This window comes from Procambarus clarkii, chromosome 35 (genome assembly GCF_040958095.1).
Source record: "Procambarus clarkii isolate CNS0578487 chromosome 35, FALCON_Pclarkii_2.0, whole genome shotgun sequence".
Taxonomy (NCBI): domain Eukaryota; kingdom Metazoa; phylum Arthropoda; class Malacostraca; order Decapoda; family Cambaridae; genus Procambarus; species Procambarus clarkii.
This window is the reverse complement of record NC_091184.1, coordinates 16,972,004-16,989,594: the sequence shown is the minus strand read 5'-3', so window position 1 is coordinate 16,989,594 and position 17,591 is coordinate 16,972,004. Positions and strand designations below refer to the sequence as shown.

Below are 17,591 nucleotides of genomic sequence, written 5' to 3'. Positions count from 1 at the left end.
ATAACCCCAGCAGCATCTTCACTTCATAAACCCAGCAGCATCTTCAATACATACCCCAGCAGCATCTTCACCACGTAACTCCAGCAACATCTTTACTACATAACCCCTGAATTATCTTAACCACACAATTCTCAGCGCCGTCTTCACTACATAACTCAATGAACATCTTCACCACAACTAATATCATCTTCATTTAACGTACAACAGCATCTTTACTACATAACCCCAGCAGCATCCTCACTACATAACCCGAACAGCATCTATACCACATAAACCCAGCAGCATCTTCACCACATAACTCCAGCAGCATCTTCACCACGTAACCCCAGCATCATCTTCACTACTTAACCCCATTTGCATCTTCTCAACATAACCCCAGCAGCATCTTCACTACATAACCCCAACACCATCTTCACCATATAACACCAGCAGCATCTTCACCATGTAACCCCAGCACCATCTTCACAACATAACCCCAACAGCATCTTCTCTACATAACCCCAGCAGCATCTTCACCACGTAACCTCAGCAGCATCTTCACTTCGTAACTCCAACCGCATCTACTCTACATAACCCCAGCAGCATCTTCAATACATAACCCCAACAGCATCTTCACAACATTACCGCAGCAACATCTTCACTCATTACCCCAGCAGAATCTTTATCACATGTCCCCAGCAACATCTTCACTCATTACACCAGCAGCTTCTTCACCACATACCCTAGCGGCATCTTCATCAGATAACCCCAACGGCATCTCCACAACATAACCCCAGCAGCATCTTCGTCACATAATCCCAACAGCATCTTCACCACATAACCCCAGCAGCATCTTCGTCACATAACCTCAACAGCATCTTCACTACATAAACCTAGCAGCATCTTCACCACATTGCCCAGCAGCATCTTCACTACGTAACTCCTATATCATCTTAACCACACAATCCTCAGCAGCGTCTTCACTATATAACTCAATGAACATCTTCACCACAATCTATATCATCTTTATTTAACCTGCCGTAGGTTAAATAAAGGCTGCTGGGCAATGTGGTGAAGATGCTGCTAGGTTTATGTAGTGAAGATGCTGTTGAGGTTATGTGACGAAGATGCTGCTGGGGTTATGTGGTGAAGATGCTGTTGGGATTATGTGACGAAGATGCTGCTGGGGTTATGTGGTGGAGATGCCGTTGGGGTTATCTGATGAAGATGCCGCTAGGGTATGTGGTGAAGAAGCTGCTGGTGTAATGAGTGAAGATGTTGCTGGGGACATGTGATAAAGATGCTGCTGGGGTATTGAGTGAAAATGTTGCTGGGGATATGTGGTGAAGATTCTGCTGGGGTAATGAGTGAAGATGTTGCTGCGGTAATGTGGTGAAGATGCTGTTGGGGTTATGTATTGAAGATGCTGCTGGGGTTATGTAGAGTAGACGCGGTTGGAGTTACGTTGTGAAGATGCTGCTGGGGTTACGTGGTGAAGATGCTGCTGGGGTTATGTAGAGAAGATGCTGTTGAGGTTATGTTGTGAAGATGGTGCTGGGGTTACATGGTGAAGATGCTGCTGGTGATATATGGTGAAGATGGTGTTGGGGTTATGTAGTGAAGATGCTGCTGGGGTTATGTTGAGAAGATGCAAATGGGGTTAAGTAGTGAAGATGATGCTGGGGTTACGTGGTGAAGATGCTGCTGGGGTATCTATTGAAGATGCTGCTGGGTTTATGAAGTGAAGATGCTGCTGGGGTTATGTAGTGAAGAGGCTGCTGTGGTTATGTGGAGAAGATGCTGCTGGTGTTATGTAGTGAAGATGATGCTGCAGGTTAAATGAAGATGATATAGGGTGTGGTGAAGATGTTCCTTGAGTTATGTAGTAAAGAGGCTGCTGTGGATTGTGTGGTTAAGTTGATTCAGGAGTTACGTAGTGAAGATGCTGCTGGGGATATGAGGTGAAGATGCTGCTGGGGATATGAGGTGAAGATGCTGCTCTGGTTATGTGGTGAAGATGCTGTTGTGGTGATGTGGCGAATATTTTGCTGGGGTTTTGTAGTAAAGATGCTGTTGTACGTAAAATGAAGATGATATTGGTTGTGGTGAAGATGTTCATTGAGTGATGTAGTGAAGATACTGCTGAGGACTGTGCTGTTAACATGATTCAGGAGTTATGTAGCGAAGATGCTGCTGGGGTTATGTAGTGAAAATAATGTTGGGCTTATGTAATGAAGATGCTGTTGGGGTTATGTAGTGAAGCTACTGCTGGGCTTATGTAGTCAAGATGCTGCAAGAGTTATGTGGTGAAGATGCTGCTGGGGTTATGTAGAGAAGATGCTTTTGGGGTTATGTGACGAAGATGCTGCTGGGGTTATGTGGTGGAGATGCCGTTGGGGTTATCTGATGAAGATGCCGCTAGGGAATATGGTGAAGAAGCTGCTGGTGTAATGAGTGAAGATGTTGCTGGGATATGTGATAAAGATGCTGCTGGGGTATTGAGTGAAAATGTTGCTGGGGATATGTGGTGAACATTCTGCTGGGGTAATGAGTGAAGATGTTGCTGAGGTAATGTGGTGAAGATGCTGTTGGAATTATGTATTGAAGATGCTGCTGGGGTTATGTAGAGAAGATACGGTTGGAGTTACGTAGTGAAGATACTGCTGGGGTTACGTGGTGAAGATGCTGCTTGGGTTATGTAGAGAAGATGCTGTTTGGGTTATGTAGTGAAGATGCTGCTGGGGTTACGTGGTGAAGATGCTGCTGGTGTTATATGGTGAAGATGCTGTTGGTGTTGGAAATTTCCAACACTAATACAACACTGTTGTATTATTATTAATTATTATTAAATCTACTAATCACTGTAGTAATTAAAATTAACCAACCGTAGAGTTCACATGTACTAATAATTGTATCTGTACAATAAGGCTAGAATTCTTAAGTCACCAGACGCCAGTATTACGTCATATTCCATTATAATAAACACATCTATATCCAGTGTGTCTGAGAATTGAGTTTGATTCTCTATAAAACAACGGTGTTCTGTGTGATAATTATTTACAGATAACCTGATTCCCAAATAATGCCAAATAGAGCGTTTCTAGTTACAACTGTTATCTGGCAATAAATTTAACGTCACGCGTGAATGCCCAGGAGAGACTTTAATTCATCTCCATTGCTCGTTTACCATCGTAAAACGAGCAAATAATAATATTTAACTCCTCTGAATAATAAACCCGTCTTTATCCGAGCATTTCAATCACAACTGCGAGAAATGATATTATTAGTAGTAAATAATTTATGTATCAAATGCGGGACGCGGAGCGGGGCAGAAGAGACGCCATTACCCGAGAAGACGCCATCGAGTGAGCGGGGAGGAGGAAAGTCGCCACTGTGAGGTGTGAAGAATAGTTGCAGAATATAGCAACTTAGCTGGTGTCAGTGTCACTGGATACGCCGTGGTGAACTGTCAACGAGAATTAACTTTACGTTCAGCCCGGAACCTGTTAATTTGTTCCGTGTAGCCCAACGTGACCGGCCAGAGAAGCGCGTCAACATCTAGGCTAGGCTCGACACCACGTGTTCGTTACTACGACGCCAGAACATAGAACGCGAGCTTCGGCAAGCCTTAACTTACACAGTGCCCTATTAGCTAAGTACCTTTATTCCCTTTTGATGCATCATTATGGATAGGTTATAGCCGGGTAGCTTGTCGTCACGCCGAGCGACTAAAATAAAACACAGGTTATTATCTGTCTCCACTCTCCATTTTAATTTCTTGAACATAGATATTTAGCAGCCTAATATGTTGCTACTGAATATATTTTGATTTGCAGCGTGTGTGAAGAATTCCCCGAGCTGTCATTTCCCGTGTTAATCATCTCCCAGTGTTCCATGATGAGTTCAGGAGATTCCGAGGATGAGTCATAACCGATGTCTTGGAAAACGTCTTCAAGCTAAGACCCTTTTCCGTATTCCTTAAATTACATTTTCTGTAGTATATTATTCTTGCGGATCACTGTTTTCTGGATTAACACGTGTTTATTATAATCATTAATTTCTCATGTTCATAATCTATGTTCTTATTGGTGATTGTTTTTATTGATTCTATAATTGGTCATAGGATTAGTTTATTGCATAATGAACTGGTGCACGAACCACACTAGTTCCTAGACATATATGAAGTTCTAGTAATAACCCTCCAATGTAGGTGTTTGAGGCTTTGATTCAGTTAAATTATATACAGCCCATTAATTATACAAGTGATTATATTCTCTAGTATTTATCCATAGTTACTGGTTCATCTAGAATTTTCTAATGATCACTTTAATTAGTTTCCCTCTTTACTATAAAAGCGGGTGGTCCTTCGTAATTGATTTTCATTACATTAATATTTAAATAAATAGAGTCAAGCCCCAAATGTCCCACAGTTGGGGTTATATAGTGAAGATGCTGCTGGGGTTATGTTGAGAAGATGCAAATGGGGTTAAGTAGTGAAGATGATGCTAGGGTTACGTGGTGAAGATGCTGCTGGAGTTATGTGGTGAAGATGCTGCTGGGGTTATGTAGTAAAGATGCTGTTAATATCATCTTCTCCAATATCATCTTCATTAAATGAAGATGATATTGGTTGTAGTGAAGATGTTCATTGAGTTATGTAGTGAAGACGGTGCTGAGGATTGTGTGGTTAAGATGATTCAGGGGTTATGTAGTGAAGATGTTGCTGGAGTTACGTGGTGAAGATGCTGCTGGGGTATGTATTGAAGATGCTGCTGGGTTTATGTAATGAAGATGCTGCTGGGGTTATGTAGTGAAGATGATGCTGTAGGTTAAATGAAGATGATATAGGTTGTGGTGAAGATGTTCATTGAGTTATGTAGTAAAGAGGCTGCTGTGGATTGTGTGGTTAAGTTGAATCAGGAGTTACGTAGTGAAGATGCTGCTGGGTTAATGTGGTGAAGATGCTGCTCTGGTTATGTGGTGAAGATGCTGATGTGGTGATGTAGTGAAGATTTTGCTGGGGTTATGTAGTGAAGATTTTGCTGGGGTTATGTAGTAAAGATGCTGTTGTACGATATATGAAGATGATATTGGTTGTGGTGAAGATGTTCATTGAGTTATGTAGTGAAGACACTGCTGAGGATTGTGTTGTTAACATGATTCAGGAGTTATGTAGCGAAGATGCTGCTGGGGTTATGTAGTGAAGCTACTGCTGGGGTTATGTAGTCAAGATGCTGCAAGAGTTATGTGGTGAAGATGCTGATGGGGTAATGTGGTGAAGATGCTGCTAGGGTTATGTAGAGAAGATGCTTTTGGGGTTATGTGACGAAGATGCTGCTGTGGTTATGTGGTGAAGATGCTGTTGGGTTATGTGATGAAGATGCTCCTGGAGTTATGTGGTGAAGATGCTGCTGGGGTTATGTAGTGAAGATGCTGATGGGGTTATGTAGTGAAATTGCTGCTTTGGTAATGTGAAGATGCTGCTGGGATTATGTAGTGAAGAAGTTGCTGGGGTTATGTAGTGAAGATGCTGTAGGGGTTATGTGATGCAGGTGCTGCTTGGCTTATGTGGTGAAGATGCTGCTGGGGTTATGTAGTCAAAATACTGTTGGGCTATGTAATGAAGATGCTGTTGGGGTTATGTAGTGAGGATGCTGCTGGGGTCATGAAATGAAGATACTGCTGGATTTATGTGGTGAAAATGGTGATGGGGTAAAGTTGTGAAGATGCTGCTGGGGTTATGTAGTGAAATGGCTGTTGGGTAAAGTAGTGAAGACGCTGCTGGGGACATGTAATGAAGATGCTTTTGGGGTTATGTGGTGAAGTTGCTGTTGGGTTATGTGATGAAGATGCAGCTGGGGTTATGTGGTGAAGTTGCTGTTGTGTTATGTGATGAAGATGCTGCTTGGGGTATGTGAGGAAGATGCTGTTGGGGTTATGTGACGAAGATGCTGCTGGGGTTATGTGGTGAAGATGCCGTGGGGGTTATGTGACGAAGATGCTGTTGGGGTTATGTGGTGAAGAAGTTGCTGGGGTAATGAGTGAAGATGTTGCTGGGGATATGTGGTGAAGATGCTGCTGGGGTTATGTAGTGAAGATGCTGCTGGGGTTATGTAGTGAAGATGCTGCTGGAGTTATGTGGGTAAGATGCTGCTGACGTTATGTAGTGAAGATGCTTCTTGGGTTATGTAGTGAAGATGCTTCTTGGGTTATGTAGTGAAGATGCTGTTGGGGTTATGCAGTAAAGATGTGCTGGGTATATGTAGTGAAGATGCTGCTGGGGTTATGTAGTGAAGATGCTGTTGGGGTTATGTGGTGAAGATGCTGTTGGGGTTATGTGGTGAAGATGCTGTTGGGGTTATGTGGTGAAGATGCTGTTGGGGTTAAGTGATGAAGATGCTGCTGGGATTATGTGATGAAGATGCTGTTGGTGTTACGTGATGAATGTGCTGCTGGAATAATGAGTGAAGATGTTGCTGGGGATATGTGGTGAAGATTTCGCTGGGCTAATGTGGTGAAGATGCTCTTGGGGTTATGTAGTGAAGATGATGTTGTGGTTATGTGGTGAAGATCCTGCTGGGGTTATGTAGTGAAGATGCTGCTGGGGTTATGTAGTGAAGATGATGTTGTGGTTATGTGGTGAAGATGCTGCTAGGGTTATGTAGTGAAGATGCTTCTGGGGTTATTTAGTAAAGATGCTGCTGGGGTTATGTAGTGAAGACGCTGCTGAGGATTGTGTGGTTAAGATGACTCAAGAGTTATGTAGTGAAGATGCACTGGAGTTATGTGGTGAAGATGCTGCAGGGGTTATGTAGTGAAGATGCTGCTGGGGTTATGTAGTGAAGATGCTGCTGGGGTTATGTAGTAAAGATGCTGTTGGAGTTATGTACTGAAGATGCTGCTGTAGGTTAAATGAAGATGATATAGGTTGTGGTGACGATGTTCATTGAGTTATGTAGTGAAGACGCTGTTGAGGATTGTGTGGTGAAGATGATTCAGGAGTTATGTAGTGAAGATGCTGCTGGGTTGTGTGGTGAAAATGTTGGAGTTATGTTGTGACGATGCTGCTGTAGGTTAAATGAATATGATATAGGTTGTGGTGAAGATTTTCATTGATGCTTGGTTAATGTAGTGAAAATGCTTTTGTTGTTATGTGGTGAAGATGCTGCTGGGGTTATGCAGTGAAACTGCTGCTGTAAGTTAATTGAAGATGATATAGGTTGTGGTGAAGATGTTCATTGAGTTATGTAGTGAAGACGCTGCTGAGGATTGTGTGGTTAAGATGATTCAGGAGTTATGTAGTAAAGATGTTGCTGGAGTTATGTAGTGCAGATGCTGCTGTAGGTTAAATGAATATGATATTGATTGTGGTGAAGATGTTCATTGAGTTATGTAGTGAAGACGCTGCTGAGGATTGTGTGGTTAAGATGATTCAGCGGTTATGTAGTGAAGATGTTGCTGGAGTTATGTAGTGCAGATGCTGCTGGGGTTATGTAGTGAAGATGCTGCTGGGGTTATGTAGTAAAGATGCTGCTGGGGTTATGTTATAGAATAGGAGCTGCCTCGTATGGGCCAATAGGCCTTCTGCAGTTACCTTTGTTCTTATGTTCTTATACCCATTGTTTCGTGTTCTGTCTTGTGTTGTTACTTTTAATACCCTATTAATATCTCCTTTGTTATGCCCATTCATCCACTTGTAAACCTCAATCATGTTACCCCTAACTCTTCGCCTTTCCAGTGAATGCAACTTAAGCTTTGTTAATCTTTCTTCATATGAAAGATTTCTTATTTGGGGAATTAACTTACGTCATCCTACGCTGGACACGTTCAAGTGAATTTATATCCATTCTATAATACGGCGACCAAAACTGAGCTGCATAATCTAAATAGGGCCTAACCAGAGCTAGATATAGCTGAAGAACCACACCAGGTGTCTTGTTACTAACGCTTCGATTAATAAATCCCAGTGTCCTATTTGTCTTATTACGACCATTCATGCATTGATCCTTTTGTTTTAAATTCTTACTAATCATAACTCCCAGATCCCTTTCGCAATCCGACTTCGCAATCTCAACACCATCTAGCTCGTATCTTGTAACTCTATCATCATTTCCTAGCCTCAGAACTTTACATATATCAGCATTAAACTGCATCTGCCAATCCTTTGACCATTTTAAAACCCTATTTAGATCAACTTGAAGTGATAGTGAGTCTTCTTCCGTATTAATTTCCCTACTGAATTTTGTATCATCGGCAAATTTGCAAATGTTGTTACTCAGACCTGAATCTAAATCGTTTATATATATTATAAACAACAGAGGTCCCAGGACAGAGCCTCGAGGCACTCCACTTACAAATTTTTCCCACTCTGACTTGACTCCATTTATACTAACTCTCTGTTTTCTTTGGTATAACTATGCCCTAATCCAGCTTAATATAGCACCCCTAATACCATGAGCATCTATCTTTTTAATTAGTCTTTCATGTGGCACTGTATCAAAAGCTTTGCTAATTTCAAGGTACTTGGGAGCCGGTCGGCCGAGCGGACAGCACACTGAATTTGTGATCCTGTGGTCCCGGGATCGATCCCGGGGGCCGGCGAGAAACAATGGGCAGAGTTTCTTTCACCCTATGCCCCTGTTACCTAGCAGTAGAATAGGTACATGGGTGTTAGTCAGCTGTCACGGGCTGCTTCCTGGGGGTCGAGGACCGGGCCGCGGGGACACTAAAGCACCGAAATCATCTGAAGATAACCTCAAGATACACAACATCATAATCCTTACCCCTATCAACTGCCTCAACTATGGTATAATAAAAAGATAACAAATTTGTTAAACATGAACGGCCATTTGTAAAACCATGTTGCGACTCAATTATTAATTTATGTTTTTCAAGATGAAGTCTAATTTCATTTGCAATTATCGATTCGAGTAACTTTCCCTACCATGACAACAAATACATCAACTACCACGACAATAACAACATTAACTACCACGACAACAACAACAATTCAACTACCACGACGACAACAGCAACATTTACCACGACACCACCACCAACAACAACTACCACGACAACAACAGCAACATCTACCACGACACAAACAACAACAACAACTACCACGACAACAACAACGACAACATCTACCACGACACAAACAACAACTACCACGACAACAACAACAGCAACATCTACCACGACAACAACAACAGCAACATCTACCACGACACAAACAACAACAACAACTACCACGACAACAACAACGACAACATCTACCACGACACAAACAACAACAACAACTACCACGACAACAACAACGACAACATCTACCACGACACAAACAACAACAACAACTACCACGACAACAACAACAGCAACATCTACCACGACACAAACAACAACAACAACTACCACGACAACAACAACGACAACATCTACCACGACACAAACAACAACAACAACTACCACGACAACAACAACAGCAACATCTACCACGACACAAACAACAACAACAACCACCACAACAACAACAACGACAACAACAGCAACATTTACCACGTCACAAACAACAACAACAACTACCACAACAATAACAACGACAACAACAAAATCAAATACTACGACGACAACAACAAAATCAAATACCACGACGACAACAGCAACAACTACCACGACAACAACATCAACTACAACAACAATAACAACATCAACTACCACAACAACAACAATACTACTACTAATACTACTACTACAACTACTACTACATTTGCTGGAACTACTATATCAACAACAACAACAACAACAAGCCCCCACATCATTAACTACCTCACAATAAACGACTAGAGAAACTGGAGCTTAAATTATATATCCATAATGTGCAAAGAAAATGAATCACGCGCATCTGTTTGGGATGCCACTGGAGAGCTCCTAGAGCCTGAGGAGCCAGACTCTCAAGACTTGTATATGGTTACCTACAGCTGGAGGTCAGGTAGCAGACTTTCAAGACTTGTATATGGTTACCTACAGCTGGAGGTCAGGTAGCAGACTTTCAAGACTTGTATATGGTTACCTACAGCTGGAGGTCAGGTAGCAGACTTTCAAGACTTGCATATGGTTACCTACAGCTGGAGGTCAGGTAGCAGACTTTCAAGACTTGCATATGGTTACCTACAGCTGGAGGTCAGGTAGCAGACTTTCAAGACTTGTATATGGTTGAACACAGCTGAAGGTCAAGTTCAAGTTGAAGTATGTTTATGGGGACAAGAAAAAATACATATCAAAGGGATAGAGTAGCTTAGGTTATTTCTACACCCCGCTGGAGGTCGAAGAGCCTGACTTTCATGACTTGTATAAGGCTAAGCACAGCTGGAGGCCCGGGAGCTAGACTTTCAAAACTTGAAAATGGTTACCTACAGCTGGATGTCCGGGAGCCAGATCTTCCAGACATATATTTTATTAGCCATAGCTAGTGGTTCATGAGCCAGAGCTTGCAGCCATATGTAAGGTTAACCACAGCTGGTGGCTTTTTTTTTTTTGCAGGGATATTCCTGCTCGGGCCCTAAGCCTCTGGCTGGCCCACTAAGTGTTGCTTGTTTCTGTTTTACTTGGGCGGAATATGAGTATTTATGACTCGTATGGTCGCTTCAGTAAGATTTTGCCATATGTGTTTAACAACTTCTGCTCTGTTGAATCTAAGTTGAAATCTTAATGGGTTTGTAACTGTGCACTGTGTTAGATAATGTTCCAGTGGTCTGTCGGGCATTTCTCCACAGTGCTGACATTTCCTCTCATCCTCCGGAACCTGTAAGCTTAAGCTGGTGGCTGATGGCCCTGAGCTTGCAGGCATATGTAAGGTTAACCATAGCTGGTGGTTCATGAGCGAGAGCTTGCAGATATATTTAAGGTTAACCACTGCTGGTGGCTGATGGCCCTGAGCTTGCAGGCATATGTAAGGTTAACCATAGCTGGTGGTTCATGAGCGAGAGCTTGCAGATATATGTAAGGTTAACCACTGCTGGTGGCTGATGGCCCTGAGCTTGCAGACATATGTAATGTTAACCATAGCTGGTGGTTCATGAGCGAGAGCTTGCAGATATATGTAAGGTTAACCACAGCTGGTGGCTGATGAGCCAGAGCTTGCAGACTTATGTAAGGTTAACCATAGCTGGTGGTTCATGAGCCAGAGCTTGTAGACATATGTAAGGTTAACCACAGCTGGTGGTTGATGAGCCAGAGCTTTCAGACATATGTAAGTTTAACCACAGCTGGTGGTTCATGAGCCAGAGCTTGCTGACATATGTAAGGTTAATCACAGCTGGTGGTTCATGAGCCAGAGCTTGCAGACATATGTAAGGTTAACCACAACTGGTGGTTCATGAGCCAGAGCTTGCTGACATATGTAAGTTTAACCACAGCTGATGATTCGTGAGCCAGAGCTTGCAGACATATGTAAGGTTAACCACAACTGGTGGTTCATGAGCCAGAGCTTGCAAACATATATAAGGGAGCCAGATTTTTGCCGGTAGGCCACAGCTGAACTCCGGGGAGCCAGACTATGAAGTCATATATAAGACAGACCACAGCTCGAGGTCTATGAGCAAAAACTTCCAAACATATGAGGTCTCAGCCTCACTTACATGCCATCCTCAGACTCCTTGAGTCTCTGTTATGCTCAGCGACCCTCATTTTCAATCATATATTTAAAAATTGTCTCATTCAGTTTGTTGTTTATTAATCATATTATCTGACCCTCCATAGAATCCCATCTGCTTTCCTTAGATTCTCACTGGAGTCTCTCTCATTAAATAATAATCCTACCTGTTCCTTCTTCTGTAAGTTGCACTTTCACTATATTCCTGGGCACTAATCGCTTCCAAACCTTTGCTCACACTCCTAAAGAAAGCACCTAACGTTGCACATATTTAGATATTTGATCATATAAAGCTCCTTACCTGACTGGTTTCAATTTTAAATTTCCTCGCGACTCGGTCTCTGGCCAGGCCTTCTGGCTGGGGTCTGGTCAACCAGGTAATTGACAGGAATCATTCACTTTGATATAAATGATCGATGATCAACTCCTTACCTGCTTGATCAGGAATTCATTTGAAGGTTTACCCAGTTCTCCTTCGAATACCTAGATGCTCGGCTAGTTATGCCCTACGTGTAGAGGAAGGCGATGAAAATTATTGGGCTTTTAATGTTTATAAAAATTATTTCATCATTCCTAATGCTCGTATGCTTTACAACGAAGCTATTGTACATTAGGTTATGTCCCCCTAGTCTCGTAAGGACATATTTCTGAAACAGTCTCTGATATTTTCCAAATGTAAACTACTATTCGTCTCTCTCGAGTAGATAGAGATGCATAGTTCGAGTATGCGTCGCTTCAAAGAGTGGAGATTGAGACATTTTATGCAATCCGAATAATTTACATAGCTCCTGATCCCAAGCCCCCAAGAAGGATCTGGGGCTCCTGATCCCCAGCCTCCAGCTGGTACCTGATCCCTAGCCCCCAGCTGGCCTTTGAACCCCAGCCTCCAGCTGGCACCTGATCTCCAGCCCCCAGCTGGCCTTTGAACCCCAGCCCCCAGCTGGCACCTGATCTCCAGCCCCCAGCTGGCTCCTGATCCCCAGCCCCCAGCTGACACCTGATTCCCAGCCCCCAGCTGGCCTTTGAACCCCAGCCCTCAGCTGGCACCTGATCCCAGCTGGCACCTGATCCCCAGCCTCCAGCTGACATCTGATCCCCAGCCCCCAGCTGGCCCTTAAACCCCAGCCCCCACCTGGCACCTGATCTCCAAGTCCCAGCTGGCACCTGATCCCCAGCTGGCACCTGATCCCTAGTCCACAGCAGGCACCTAATCACCAGCTGGCACCTGAACCCCAGCCCACAGCTGGAACCTGATCCCCAGCCCCAAGCTAGCACCTGATCCCCAGCCCGCTGCAGGCACCTGATCCTCAGCCCCAAACTAGCATCTGATCCCCAACCCGCAGCTGGCACCTGATCCCCAGCCTCCAGCTGGCACCTGATCCCCAGCCTCCAGCTGGCACCTGATCCCCAGCCTCCAGCTGGCACCTGATCCCCAGCCTCCAGCTGGCACCTGATCCACAGCCTCCAGCTGGCACCTGATCCCCAGCCTCCAGCTGGCACCTGATCCACAGCCTCCAGCTGGCACCTGATCCCCAGCCTCCAGCTGGCACCTGATCCCCAGCCTCCAGCTGGCACTTGATCCACAGCCTCCAGCTGGCACCTGATCCACAGCCCCCAGCTGGCACCTGATCCACAGCCTCCAGCTGGCACCTGATCCACAGCCTCCAGCTGGCACCTGATCCACAGCCTCCAGCTGGCACCTGATCCCCAGCCTCCAGCTGGCACCTGATCCACAGCCTCCAGCTGGCACCTGATCCACAGCCTCCAGCTGGCACCTGATCCACAGCCTCCAGCTGGCACCTGATCCCCAGCCTCCAGCTGGCACCTGATCCCCAGCCCCCAGCTGGCACCTGATCCACAGCCTCCAGCTGGCACCTGATCCACAGCCTCCAGCTGGCACCTGATCCACAGCCTCCAGCTGGCACCTGATCCCCAGCCTCCAGCTGGCACCTGATCCACAGCCTCCAGCTGGCACCTGATCCACAGCCTCCAGCTGGCACCTGATCCACAGCCTCCAGCTGGCACCTGATCCCCAGCCTCCAGCTGGCACCTGATCCCCAGCCCCCAGCTGGCACCTGATCCACAGCCTCCAGCTGGCACCTGATCCACAGCCTCCAGCTGGCACCTGATCCCCAGCCTCCAGCTGGCACCTGATCCCCAGCCTCCAGCTGGCACCTGATCCACAGCCTCCAGCTGGCACCTGAGCCCCAGCCCCCCAGCTGGTACATGATCCCCAGCCTCCAGCTAGCACCTGATCCCCTGAACCCAGCTGGCACCTGATCCACAGCCCCCAGCTGGCACCAGATCCCCAGTCTCCAGCTGGCACCTGATCCACAGCCTCCAGCTGGCACCTGATCCACAGTCTCCAGCTGGCACCTGATCCACAGCCTCCAGCAGCACCTGATCCCCAGCCTCCAGCAGCACCTGATCCCCAGCCTCCAGCTGGCACCTGATCCACAGCCTCCAGCTGGCACCTGATCCACAGCCTCCAGCTGGCACCTGATCCACAGCCTCCAGCTGGCACCTGATCCCCAGCCTCCAGCTGGCACCTGATCCACAGCCTCCAGCTGGCACCTGATCCACAGCCTCCAGCAGCACCTGATCCCCAGCCTCCAGCTGGCACCTGATCCACAGCCTCCAGCTGGCACCTGATCCACAGCCTCCAGCTGGCACCTGATCCACAGCCTCCAGCTGGCACCTGATCCCCAGCCCCCAGCTGGCACCTGATCCACAGCCTCCAGCTGGCACCTGATCCACAGCCTCCAGCTGGCACCTGATCCACAGCCTCCAGCTGGCACCTGATCCACAGCCTCCAGCTGGCACCTGATCCCCAGCCTCCAGCTGGCACCTGATCCACAGCCTCCAGCTGGCACCTGATCCACAGCCTCCAGCTGGCACCTGATCCACAGCCCCCAGTAGGCACCTGATCCTCAGCCCCTACCTGGCACCTGATCTCCACTTCATTACTTGTCAACAACTTGGTCCAGATTCATGAAGCAGTATCGAGAGTGCTTAAAGTAACTTTTCCTTCTTATCAGGTTCTTGGTTGATAAGTTGTGATACAACAAACTGTTTACTAATACCGATCTTTCTAGCAACACGCCTTCAAGCCAAGGCATTTCTGAAGCACTTGTAGGCGCCTAGTTCAGAGACCGGGCCGCTGGGAGGTTGATCCCCGAAATAAGCATTGCTGAACATTGCATGTCATAGACACTTATTATAGCTAACTCAGTGGGAAACTAGACACCATTCTTCTGTCAAACGTTAATTACTAATCCTCAGTGTCTCACATTTTTATTATGTAGGTTTTTAATAAAATATGTAAATAAATAATATCACAGCATCATATTATGAGAAAAAATATTAAGTAAATAGAATCTGCGAAACATTTTAGTAGACCTCTGTTGAGAGGCAGGTGAACCAGATCCCAAATAGCTGGCTAAGAACACCTTGGTAAATCCTACCTGGGGGATTCTTACAGAGTTCCTAAGAACCTTCGTGAAACAGCCCAATAATAAGGTATTTGTGATGCTTAGTGAATCTAGTTCTGAAGTGGTAGAATTTTCATGTTTGATTTGTCAGTTTTTCTCGTGTTTATTACTTAGGTTTTCGTAAATTTATTTAAGTTTTCGCTTTATGTTGTTTTATTTATTTTTATTTTTCTGTTTAATAAAGAGCATTCAAGTTATTGACTTTAATTCTGTCCAATTCTTGCATAAATTTATGAAATGCATTTCTTATCCTTCAGATAAATATAATAATTATCCTACAAATTTAATGTTATTTATAGCTGTGAGAGTATGATCACTCAAGATTCTACCACAGCTGACTTGAATGGCTCATTGCAGTGCACAGTGCACCGATCTCGTGCACAGGGCACTATCTCTGTTAACCCTGGATAGTAAACTGTCATGTTGGGTGTCCCTAGCATGCCCACATAACCAGTAATACGTTTATAAAACGGAGACCACCGTATGTCCAGGCAGGAAGTAGATACATGGAAGTTAAGCATCCATGTCATAGGGTCAGAGAGTACATGGCTGGTGCCAAGCGTGAGACCGAGAGAAGAGACGCCAGTGAGGCTACAGATCTGGACCTAGATTCAGGTAGCTCTGTGTATTTCTTCGTAAGTGGGTTTGCTACGAAGGTTCCTAAGTGCGCCCTAAGAAGATGCTTAGGTGCGATTCAATAAGGTATACTTAGGAAGGAAATTGTTGGTTCACCTGCGTGCCGATAGAGGTCACTACTGTGTTTCGTTTGGCCAATCAGAGAGCAGCAACATTCTTCATATTGAAGATTTAGCGCTGGCTTATCGGAGCTCTACTGCCTCCTATTTACGTCGAATTTTCTTATAAAATTAGTATATTTCGAAGTAAAACAATATTTTTTCAACTTCTACAGCCAGCACCGACATTGTAGTAAACAAATATGTTACATTTGTTGTTTACCTACGTAATTCTAAGAGATACTGTGTAGCTGTCCTTGTTGCTCGGAAGATGCGCTGACAATTATTGTATATATTTACTGAATTTACCCAAGGGCCGCTAACTATCTAGTGGCCTCGACGAGGACAGAAAGCCGGCGGCTTGTTAAAGGGCCCGCCAATTGTCTTAATGATATTTTTTAGCTGGAATTTGGCATTTACGGCTTCAGCGGGTAGGCGGTTCCATGGGTTTATAGCCCTCTTGGTGGAAAAAAAACATCTGTTTTCAGTCCTACTTGAGAGAACATACTCTCCAACACTATATCTGTGATTGTCCTGTTATCAGTGACTTCATACCAAATGGTATGAGGTATTTTGAGCTCTGTAATTACTTCATACACTCAGGAATATTGGAAGATATTCTTGTGCTGCACCCAGATTTTGCCAGTGGAGGCTAATAGATCAGCATTAAGTATTTTGTTCTCTCCTAATTCCATGTATGACTGGCCATCCTGTGAGGTGAGGATGTTGGGTGAGCTTGTAGCTGGTTTTTTATCTACACTGTGTGGTCCTTTATACAGAATAGGGAAGCAGCACATTGCTGTGTATACCTAAACATGTTTAAAAATACATTGTTTGAGAGGAGTTTTGTAGAAACTGGTAAGAGTAATTATAATATAATGTTTCCATGATTCAGTGCTTACCTCTTGTGAAAATTGCTTAGAGTTGTTTAGTCAGAGTTGATTTGTTTTTTGTATTGAGGCTGGTATTTTCTAAATTGATTCCATGTACAGTATGTCTAACCATCCTGTGAGATGGGAGTATTAGATAAACTTATAGCTAGTTTTTTATCTACACTGTAATATTCCATATAGAATAGGGTAGCAGCACATTGCTGTGTATACCTAATCTTCTTAATAAAAAAAATCAGTAATAAAGATTTTAAATTATAGTTTGTATTATTACAAATACAGTACTGTATTATCCTTATTAAATCATGTTGACCGTGGATCATTAAGATGTCATGTTGATATGTAATACAAGTCATATTTCTTTTGAACTACTAATCCATGCTAATCATTCATTAAATTGTGCATTATGTCTCAATTTTTCACTTCCTTGGATATACTGTACAGTACAAAAAGATAGGATAAAAATAAACCAGTAATATTTCTTTCATTATATTTTTCATTTAAATAACTGCATCAATATTTTTACAGCTGACAGGATTTGCTTTCCCATACAGGTGCATTATTTGTTAACAAAAATTTGGTTTATTGTTACACACAATGGTGCTACATAGCCTTCCCAGCTTGGTGCCTTCTTTTAATACTTACTGATTAAAAAATAAATAATAAATACATTTTATTCAGGAAAAGTACATACAGTTGATTTACAAACATAATGTTGGATTTATAGGCAGAGCTAGTACATACAATACCTAAAGCCACTAATACTCATAGCATTTCGGGCAAGGTGTGGGGGGAAAAAAACACAGACTAAAACTTAATAGTAATCGGGATTAGGTATAAATTGTGT

At 44.1% G+C, this 17,591-nt stretch overlaps 1 protein-coding gene across 1 annotated transcript; it reads left to right on the top strand.

Moving 5' to 3' along the window:
* Positions 1 to 1,181: 1,181 nt before the first annotated feature.
* LOC138371334 (probable serine/threonine-protein kinase clkA) lies at positions 1,182 to 9,822 on the top strand. Its single transcript, XM_069336121.1, has 2 exons — positions 1,182 to 1,270; positions 9,012 to 9,822. The coding sequence occupies exons 1-2, from the start codon at positions 1,182 to 1,184 to the stop codon at positions 9,820 to 9,822; spliced, it is 900 nt and encodes a 299-aa protein (XP_069192222.1).
* The last annotated feature ends 7,769 nt before the right edge of the window (positions 9,823 to 17,591 follow it).